Source organism: Accipiter gentilis, chromosome 29 (assembly GCF_929443795.1).
Source record: "Accipiter gentilis chromosome 29, bAccGen1.1, whole genome shotgun sequence".
Classification (NCBI taxonomy): domain Eukaryota; kingdom Metazoa; phylum Chordata; class Aves; order Accipitriformes; family Accipitridae; genus Astur; species Astur gentilis.
This window is the reverse complement of record NC_064908.1, coordinates 12,606,735-12,617,213: the sequence shown is the minus strand read 5'-3', so window position 1 is coordinate 12,617,213 and position 10,479 is coordinate 12,606,735. Positions and strand designations below refer to the sequence as shown.

Sequence of the window (10,479 nt, the reverse complement as noted above, 5' to 3'; positions counted from 1 at the left end):
CTTTTTTTTTTTTCTTCTATTACAGTTTTCCCAACTAACTGCTGACATTTAGGACTGTATTTTTGCTTGATTCTTTTTTCCAGCATGCCTGGAAACGTCATCCCTCCCAGTTAGGCAGAGCTGGGGTCCCACGTTACGCATTTTGTAACTAGTTGCCTGTTTGCTGGTGAGCACTTGTTGGTTTCTCTCTATTCCTGGAAATAGCTGGAAATAGGCACCGTACTCACGCCTTACGGCGAAGGCTGCAGCTTGTTACGGCTGCGAGCTGGAGCCGTGGCTGCTCCTGGAGCGGGGACTGGTCCCTGGGAGCAGGGCTTGAGCTGTTTGCTTGCTGGATTTCACATTCTTTGCCATTCTGCCCTTGTTGTGGTTTTAACATTTGATGACCTAGGTATCTCAAAAGGCTGTTTTGCCTCAATAGGCATGTGATGAATTGATCTTAATTAGCTTGTGGAAATAATATAAGCCTGAGCATTAAGCGTGCTTTGTTAGGGTTTTGACATCTTCTTTTATACGTACATCTACAAATAAAATCAGGTAGATCAGCAGCCACTAAGAACTTGTTGTTGTGAGTCACTGACTCATAACTACCGTAGGCTGCCTCTCCTCCTCTCGGTTAGTCATGCCCAACTGTGGGCAGGAGTCCACGCGGCTCTGGGGCTGGGGTTAGCCGTGTCCGCTTTGCCGGTAGGGACGGGGTTTGCCTCCAAACTAACCCCCATCATTCCAGCTTACCCACTGGAAGAGCCGCTTGGCTCCGTCGCGGCTCAAGGCAGAGCGTTGAGCCAAAACCACGGCAGCGGAGCTCGCCTGGTTTGCCTTCACGCACCAACTCCAGCCCTCAGGTGGCACCGGTGCAATGGACAGATATTGGAATCTGTGAGCGGACCTCGGCATCGTGTCTTTCTCCGGCTCCCACGTCAACGCCGGCTGTTAAAGACCAGGTCAAAAATCTTTGCTGGATGGAGGTCACCGGTTTGTTGTCTCCTCCGGGCTTGCGTTGCGAAGCCGCCTTCCCGCGCCCTGGATGCTGGAGGTGCCTCTTCGCTTCCGAAAGCCTAACACCTAGTCGAAGCTGACAGCAAGCGTATTTCTGTCCTCTTGCACCCCGGCAATCGCCCGAGAGGGAGGGGTAGCCCGCAGGTCTCGGCCAAGGAGCCCGATCCCGCTGCCGGAGGCCGGGGGGTGTTGCAGAGCAGGGAGAGCTGGATTTGGCGAGGGAGGAGAGAGGAGGCGGCCGCGGGCGCAGGGCAGCGGCCGAGCCAACGGCAGAGGGAGACCGCGGGCCGGGGGAAGCGGAGGAACGGGGGGGGGGGGGGGCCAAGGCGGCCGTGAGGGGCCGCCACAGGTAGCGCGGGGCCGGCGGGAGTTAAGCGGCGTCGCAGGGCGAGAGCCGTGCCCCGGCGCACCGGGGCGGGCTCAAGCCGGCGCTGCTCCCCCCCCCCCGGGCGGCCCATCCTCCGCCTGCCCCCTCCCCTCTCCTCCCGCCGCCGTTCGGCCGCCGGGGAGCGGCAGAGGGTCCCCCGGAACGGCGATTCGGCGGCGGGAGCGGGCGGGGCGGGAGGCGGAGCCGGGCGGCGGCGGCGGCGGCGGCGGCGGGCTGGGGCGGCTCAGTGCGCCCGGCTCCGCTCGCCTCCCCCTCGGTTCGCCGCGGTTCTCCTGCGCCTGGCTCCGGCCCGGCATGGCCGCTCCGCCGCGCCGCCGCCTCGCCGCCTCGCCGCCCCCGGTGGCGGTGGTGGCGGCGGTGGTGGTGGTGCTGCCGGTGATGTTGGGCGGCGGGCCCGGCGCGGCGGCGTCGCGGGAACCCCCCGGTCCGTGCCGAGTGAAGACGGTCACGGTGTCCACGCTGCCGGTGCTCCGCGAGAACGACATCAGCTGGAGCGGCGCCCCGCCGCCCGCCGCCGCCGCCGCCGCCGCCGCCGCCGATTCCCGCTTGCTGCTCTTCGTCCGCAGCGAGCTGCCCGGCCGCGTCGCCGTGCAGGACGACCTGGATAACACCGAGCTCCCCTTCTTCACCCTGGGTAGGCGTCCGCACCGCTTCCCCCGGCCGCGTCCCGTCCCGTCCCGACCAGCCCCCCCCCCCCCCCCCGTTCTTCCCCCCCCAGCCCCGCACCTTCCCGGTCGCGGAGCATCCCGGTGCGGGCAGCCGGCTTCCCGGCCGTCACCCCCCTGCGCCGGGGTTTTCCTTCACCCTCCGCTCAGCGCGGACAGCCTGCTTGTGTTTTGGAGCTTCCGAACCCTGCCCTTGCTGCGCTCTGGGCTTTGGGGTTTTTGGGTGGTGGGTTTTTTTTTGGTTTGTTGGTTGTTTTTTTTTTTTTTGTCCTCCTGGGGAGGGATTTTTTTGGCAGGGCCTGAGGGCTCCTGCCTTTTGAAAGCCCTGGGAGTAAAGCGTCTCCGCTCAGGCTGTAAAAGTGATGGGTGCTGCCTCTTGGGCTCCAACTTGAACGCTTAGCCCTGGAGGAGGTACCGCCGAGGCTGGGAGAACGGGAGAGGCTGTTTTTCTAGCCAGAGCCTAATTTTATAAATGCTTCGTCTTATTTCTCGAAGCTCCCTCTTGCTCCACGCACAACTCCAGCGCCTGGGTCTGTGGCGAACGCCTGCAGACTTTCCCCCTATCTCAGCTTCTGTGGGGAGGGGGATGGGACTAGAAATAATTCTGTTGTCGTACTTTCGTCTTGGTGCCGGATCCTGTTGTCTCAGATGGGCTGCCCGAGCTGCCTCTTGTCACTTTTATCCTCTTCTGTGCCTTAACCAGCCTGGGGATCCTCCAGTTCAGAATGCCGTATGGACAGCGCGGTGTTTACTCTGCCAGGTCACCGAAGGTTTTTTTGTTGATCCCTTCTTTATCCACTAGCTTTTTTGCTTTTTCGGTGTCTGAAGCTAGGATAATTCGAGTACCTGCTTAACTTCGGCTCTGAGACGCTGCTTGACACCGCAGGGTTGTGACTTCCAGCGCATCGCCCTGCGTGCGTCAGGCGTGTCGAGGTGTGCCCGCGCCCAGGCTGGGCTGGTGGGCACCTACCGCAAGTCCCTTCCCGCGCCTTGTGGAAGCGACTGCCTTTCGCTGGATGCGATGCGCCAGGGTAGGAAAATGACTGTCTGTGTCTCCCGGTCCTCTCATTTTACCTTCTGTGAAGCTTTCTTGTAGCAAGCGCCTGTAATAAATAAGTTGATGGTACTTCTTGAGCCTCTGGGGTTTTGGCTTTGCAGTGTGGCTTCTTTAGACACGGTTGGTCACCTGCAAAAATCCCAAACAAACCAGATACTCTATTTCAAGTAATAAAAGTGAAAAATCAAAGGTTTGATGCAGCAGGAATGACATTTACCTTACAGTGATTAAAAGTAACAAGAAGTTTCATGGTTCACCGAGTTGAATTTTCAGATTAGAGTACAGTTTCTTTAGGGACTGGGTGTGAATTGCGCACTGATCTAAATATATCAGAAGGCAAAGAAACCCCTCTGTGTGTAGCTTAGGTAATAGCTCAAGTTGGAGGAGAGAAATTTGTCTTGATAGATCAGAGACGTGATCTTGTATAGCAAATCCTATTTCTGTGAGTGACTGGCAGTAAAGAGACCATGTCTTGGTCTAAAAAATTCTCTTTCACTTGCCTGGGTTATTGGTTATGCGTGTACTCTTGAATACGTAGCACGTCTTGTGCAAAACTGTGTTTTTTCGCTGACTCTTCATGGACAAGAGACCCCAAAACATCCCCTCCTGTTTCCCCGAACCCACAGGCATCAGGCAGATTGCAAGATAAATGGAAGCTTTTGCCCATGGTGGGATGGCTTCATCACGGTCCTGAAATTAATCAGCACGTTGCCTCCAGAGAAGGTAAAACACTTGTCCTTCCCCAAGGTCTAGCTCATGAATTGCTGTGGATGCTCTGATATTTTGAATTTGTTGCATTTCTTCCCGTCTCCTGGTGTGGCAACTGAGTCTCGCTCACAGTTAACTCTTTTCTGGGTGAGTGCTTCGGATGATTTCCGCTGGCTTGTTTTTCTAGTGCAGGAAGTAAGGCTGGAGTTTTCTGTAGTGGTTTTTTCCCCCTCCCTGCATCCTTTTCTAAGTTTATCACTGGTTGGGAACCCGAGAGCTGCTGCTGCCTTGTAATGGGCTCTTGGAGGTGAAAATCACGTTGCATGTGGGAGGTCAGTCGAATGGCTTTGGAGTGACTTGCGGGCAGGGATTGCTTTAAACAGTGGCTTCTCTTTGCCAAAATCTTTGGTAGCCCTTGTTGCTAGCTGATTTCTGATGCTTATATGTATTTATGCATGTTGCTGAACATGTTTCGTGGCTGTCTGGGCCTGAGCTCAGGAAGACACGTAAGAGCTGATGTCCTGCCGGTTGCAAATGTGTTGATGGCTCCTAAATGTCTTTGAGTGCAGGCTCTCGCTGCTAGCAAAGACCACTTTCTGGCCTCATGGGGGTAGGGATGGAGTAGGAAGACCTTCTAAAGCACACACCTCAGGACAGCCACCCTGACTGGCATCCTGGAGGGATTTTTGAAATTAAAAAAAAAAAAAAAAAAAAGAACAAAGCATAAAGCAGGCAGAGCTGAGTTCTGGTGCTGATACTACAGACCACCCCGTTCTGCAGGGCTATAAAGTCTTTCCAGGCCAGGAAGCATGAAATAAAACATTGCCTTGCTTGGTGGCCATGAGTTTAAGTGCTGTGTTTAAGTAGGCAGTCTGTAGTCCTGGGCCTGTTCAGCAACTCCCAACTTGGTAAGTCTCCAGCTGCTGGAGTGGTTCCTGTGCCTCTCGGCACTCCTTTGCCTGAAAGCAGGACAGGGGATCTGTAGCTGAAGGCTGGCAGGTGCCAGAGCCTTGTCTGCAGCAGTGTGAAACTTAGAATCATAGAATCGTTTAGAAATGGTTGTTGGAAAAGACCTTTAAGATCGTCGAGTCCAACCCTAAACCTAACACTGCCAAGTCCACTGCTAAACCGTGTCCCTAAGCACCACATCTGCTGCTGGTTCTTTTTAAGGGCGGACCAAGTTAAAATAGGCTGAGGAGACAGATGCTCTAAGTCGGTGGCTGGTACAAAGCACATGCAGTGCTCTGTGTCCCTTTTCTTTAAAGGGTTCTTCCTTCTAGGGAGGAAGCAACTTTTTCTGTTCCCTGACAGTATGAGATTTTATTCACTTAAGTGTAAGTGCATAAAGCAAGACCTTCCAGGGTTGCATCCCTGCCTGTCCGTAGGAGCCACTGCAGGACTGAGATGAAAGGAGTAAGCAGCACTAGGAAACCCCCACGCAGATGACCCCTGGCCCCACAGCACGCTTGCAGCAGCGGGAGCAGGAGCAGCAGCAGCAGCAGAAGCAGGATGCAGCAGCAGGAGCAGCAGTGGCAGCAGGAGTAGGATGCAGCAGCAGGAGTAGGATACAGCAGCAGGAGCAGCAGCCGCTCGCTCGCCCGCGGGAGCGGCGGGTCGCGAGTGGCGCTCGGGGAGCGTGCGGGAGCCCGAAGATGCTCCGCCAGCAGCATCGACTCAGCCGGGAGCCCTCCCCCACGGGCCCAGCCTGCAGACACCCCCTGCGAGCAGGTGGGGAGGCCAGGAGGGAAGCGTTTGGTCCTCTCTCAACAGAGGTAGAAAACTTTGTTTCTTTGTTGCATCCCCGGATTGCAGCAGGGGACCTGCCCCCGAAACGCTGATGGGCCGCTCTAGTTCGCTCCGTGTCCCTTCTTCAGTGGGGTATCTCAGTTTCTGTATTTTCTACACCTCGATTTATTTTTTCTGTCTTGCGTTGTAGACAAGAAGGATGTTTCTCCCCCTACTCCCCAGTTAGATTACTACAGAATTACCCAGCGAAGCACAGTGGTGGCAGGAAATGACAAATGTAACTTTGCCACCAGTGCATTATGTATTGCTGTGCATCTCCTTTCCTGAAAAAGCATCCTGCCCTTTCCTTAACCTTGGATACAACTGATGCTTTGCGGTATTTCCCCCCCCCCCCCCCCCCCTAATTCTTCTAGTGTTACACTGGCAAATGGTGCAGCCTATCATTGACCGTATTCTTGTACGATGTGGTCTCTCTAAGGTATGTATCTTGATTTAGTCAGCAGCCATGTGTTCTGTACAATAGCTGCTCCAGAAGCAGCGTAGCCTGCTTTAAGTGCAATTCAGGGAATGAAGCAGTTAGCTTCCGAGCTAATTTAGATGAGCTCTGTCTATGTGTGAGCAGATATATATAGAGGAGAGAGAAGGAAAGAGGCAGACAAATTTTCATCACTGCTCTTACCCGGTAGTGGCTTACATAAGAACAGTTTACTACACACTTCTCATAAATGGCTCTAATGGATGCTGTTTGACAGGCGTCTGCAGTGCTACAGGGTGCTTTGTTTCAGTGGTTGTCAGAAAAGGTGCTCGTGCATCTACGTTACCGGTGTCCCACCATGGCCCCTGTGCGTGGCTGATGATTATCCCCTGCTTCTCGAAGCTGTGCAGCTCTGCCATCTCCTCCGCAGTTCAGTGCCACTTCTTTTATCTGCTTTCTTAACTTTTCCTGAAGCCATCTTGTAACTTGAACTTCCCCTCTTTAGGGTAAGAACGCATTAAAATAAGGGAAAGCACTTAGTTCCCTGCAAATTGTTTGAGTTTACTGCTTTTTCTGAAAACACTCGAGCGGGGTTTTGCCACCCTTGGTTTTGTGAACAACTCCTGTTTTTGCAGAGCGGGATGGAGAGGCTGGAGGGTTACCTGGGGAGCGCGGCTGCGACTGAAGCTTTTTGATGCCTCTGTTCGGAATTGCCATTCTCTGCTTTGAGTTGGCCTCTGAGAGCTGGAGCAGCATCGTGCGGGTAGCAGAGAGAGAGTTTGCCCGGCGTGAGACCCTGCTTGTCAGGGCATGGCTTCTAAACACTGGGTTGTCTCTGCAGAGAGAAGCCGATGAGCAAAGTTTGGTTGCAACACCTCCCTTTTCTGTGAACTGCGTCCTGCTAGACTTGCTGCACTGCATATCTGGCCAGAAGTTTGGTTAATCAGGTTTTGGGGTTTGGTTTTGTTTTTTGTTTATATTGCTTTTTCTGGCTGTGCCCAAGGTAGTCCGAGAGGTAAAGGGTCACATCTTCCACCGGGCAAGTGGAGGGAGCCAAAAAGCCTCAGGGAGGTGGCCCGGTGAAGATGAGATGTGCCGGTGGGCTCCTTGGGGTAGGGACTGGGGGGAATGTAGACCTGAGAGCAGGGGCTGCTGCCCTTCCCCTTCATGCCCACCCACAGCCGTGCGTGGCCGTGGGGTCTGGGCCAGGTCCCCGGTGGCGGGGGCTGCCTGGGGAGGGTATAGAAAAGAGGGAAAACCTTCTGGTAGCAATTTCCTCCCCTCCTTGTATGAAGCTATGGGATGACTTAAGCTTTCCAGGCGGTTGGGTTCTGTAGTTGGAAAGGGAAGGAAGGAGAGCCCGGCTCGGAATGGGTTTGTACTGGTGGTGCGGGTCCTGAGCTGGAGATCTGCCCGCTGTGGTTGCAGGAGAGGCGAGCTCTGTAACACCCAGAAAGGCTGTAGGCACAAAATGCTGATGAAAATGGGTCAGTCCTCAGATGACTGCTTTCCTCCCCAAAGGCAAGGTTGAACGTGGCTTGTCCAGCTCGGGGGGGTGGGGGGTGGACTTGCAGGGATTTTGCCCTGTCTTGGGTATTTTCTGGGACAGAAATCCAGTTAAAACTGGACTCTGTAACTGAGTGGCGGCAGGCTGTACTCGGGGAGTTGCTGCTTTCCAAGAGTACCCGCGTTGACCAGCTAGTGGCAACAGAAGATTAACTATAGAGAGAGGAGCCGGTTTTCTGCAGCTGAACTGTCGGGCTGGAGCAGTGGGAGAAGGCTGCCGGCTGGGGATCCCCTCTGCTCCCCCCTTCCTCCCATGTGATGGCAGCGGGGTTTCCATGATGTCGGTGTGCCAGAGACCTTTATTGCTCTTCTGCTGGAAGAAGAAAATGTGCTTTTCTTCAGAATTGTGTGGGGAGCTTGCATTTCTCTGTGGGGGCTGGGGAGGTGAGTGACCTCCAAGTGCCACCACGCAGACAGACATTACCTCCAAAACTTGCTGTCTTTTCCTTTCTAAGCCCTAAAAATGTGAACCCCAGGTGTGTGATGGAGAAGCCTTTGTGCTGCCTCACTGATACGGTGCTGACATGCAGTGTTGGCTGGCTGCGAAACCGGGCTGAGCCCTTGGGCTTTCCTGTTGTAACAGGAGTTCAGGCGTGGGACTGGCTGGGACAGGAGGAGAATAGATTGATGCCACTTGTGGAAACGATGAGGTATTGATCTTATGCTACCTTGACATATATGTTAGCAGTTGCAGGTGGCTTGAGAAACACCTACCATCACACCAAAATGCCTTGTAGAGTGTGGGGGTAGACTGGGGTTGGGAAGACTGAAAGGAGAAGCAAAGAAAATAAAGTGCCTTAATTGAAGCCTTTCATTGTCTGCGATGCCCACAGAACGGCTCGTGTTGGGAGTGTCCTCCTCCGGTTGCAGCCATCTGAAATGGGGAATGATGAGCCTCGGCCAGTCTTCCCTTGCTTCTCTCCAGTCCTGCCCTTGTCACCACCTGTGGGGTGGGTGACGGCATCGAGCAGAGATGGTTCTTGTGCATAACCAGCTTAAGAAATGGTGCCACTTAAAAGAATTGAATGCTTGTGCTGCTGCTCGGGTCTCAGCTAATGCGGTTAAGGTTTCCAGTGTCCAGACAGTATGGAGACACTTAATGGTATTGAAGAAGCAGAATGGCATGCAGAGGGGACGAGCAGTGATCTTGGCTGCCTGCATCTGCTCTGGCTGGGTGAGGCTTTCTGTTGTCTCCTGGGAAGGAGGCAGGTGGGGGGGGGGGGGGAAATAAATCACAGAGTAAATGGTTTTGGCCCATCGATCCCTTTGGGCGTCTTCCCTGTATGCCGTGCAAGAAGCACTGCTCTTGAATGCATCCAGCGTGCCTATCCAACTGCGGTCGGTCCGGGGAAGAAGGAGGGATTCCTTGCAGGAGCAGGTTGGGCTGCGACAGCCTGCGAGAAGATGGGGCAGATAAGGTTTGGAGCCAGGGTTCTGCCTGTGGGCAGAGGCGGCTGGTGGAGAGGAAGACAGAAGTATGAGTTCCCCTCTGTTTCTCATAATCTGTTCCCCACCAGTCTTGCACCCCTCCCTCTGTGCTTCCACCTCTCCCGTCTCCGTGCAAGACAAAGTCTGAACGAAACCGGGACTGGCTTTGAAAGCAGCAGCGAAAGGGGAGAAATTTTCCATTAGCAGCATCAGCAGTAAAAGAGATTTTTTCCCAGTCACCTGGTAACTGCTGTATTTAGGAAGATTACTGAGCTGATGGTGTTGCTCCCAGGCATATGCATGGGAGTGATCCTGTTAAGAAGGGGAGGCGAGAGCCAGCTTGCGTGGCCGCTCGCTCGGAGATGAGCTGGTAAAGGTTAGCTGTGCATCTCTCCGCAGGGAGAGGAGAGCCGCCGCGCTGGAGAGGGGACCCGCTGGGCCTAGCACCTCGCACGTACCGTCATCTGCTCTTCCAGTGCACGAGGATGAGACAGAAATGGCATCGCCAGCTGCACGAACGAGCTGCAGCGGGGGGAGCGGAGCGTGGCTCCCCGGGCACAGGCGCTTGCCCGTCCTCGAGTGGCAGAGGGAATGCCTGGCTCCAGCCCGCCTTTGGGGACAGGCAGCTTCTTTTGGTGCCTCGTACCTCCCTTTCTCCGGGTCTGATGAGAGATGCTTATGGAGGGATGCTGCCCTGGCCGCAAAGACCCTACAAACTAACTGGGGATGTGACACCCCCTCCCCCCCCCCCCCCCCCAAAAGCCCGTGGTCCCGGGCTGCAGGGTCTGGAGACCCCAGGTTTGCTCCCAGCCCTGCTGCCGGCTGTGAGTGTGCTCACAAGAGCTCAGCTGTGCTGATACCTTTGAGGCTTTGGTTCTTTTTCCTTTTTCCCCTCCCTTACACCTCTCTGTGGGGCAGCGGGGTGACCTTACCTGTGGCCGGAGCCCTGCCCTGGCTCTGCTGAGTGAGCTGGGCTCCCTAGCCAGCCCAGAGGGCTGCTGAGGCTCTCACCTAACGAGGCACTCGCCTAACGAGGCACTCGCCTAATGTGAGCTGGCATCGTGGAGTGTGCCTGCGGCTGCTGCAGTGGCGGCTGTGTCTGTCCCAAGGCCGATCACAGCCCATATCCCTCTCTTGCTGCTCTTTCTGGTTCTCAAGCGATTGGCGTTCCGGGGAGCGCAGCGCATCCCTAAAATATGGGAACAAGTGACAGAAAATGGGAGTTGGCAACAGCATAGGAATTTTTTTTTTCCTCTAGCCAACTGCTCAGTAAGATCAGCTTCTTGATGCACCGCTCCCATGTCAGCAGCATGCTGTGATGGCAAACACGGGGCAATTTGTGTGCAGGAGCAGGGAGGAGGGCTGGAGCAGGGCATGTTCTCTGCAGCCCAGGACCAGGACCTTCTGTTTGTTTGCCCCGGCCAGGGAGTACCAGGTCTGTGTGCTG

At 55.1% G+C, this 10,479-nt stretch overlaps 1 protein-coding gene across 2 annotated transcripts in view; it reads left to right on the top strand.

Moving 5' to 3' along the window:
- Nucleotides 1-1,579: 1,579 nt before the first annotated feature.
- Nucleotides 1,580-10,479, top strand: part of ASTN2 (astrotactin 2) — a 361,171-nt gene continuing 352,271 nt past the window's right edge. The window contains exon 1 of one of the 2 annotated variants that reach the window (XM_049832481.1): nucleotides 1,580-2,021. In XM_049832481.1, the coding sequence (XP_049688438.1) occupies nucleotides 1,682-2,021 (340 nt within the window). In that variant the 5' untranslated portion in view covers nucleotides 1,580-1,681. The remainder of the gene's footprint in view (nucleotides 2,022-10,479) is intronic. The other variant, XM_049832482.1, reaches the window with a different exon arrangement.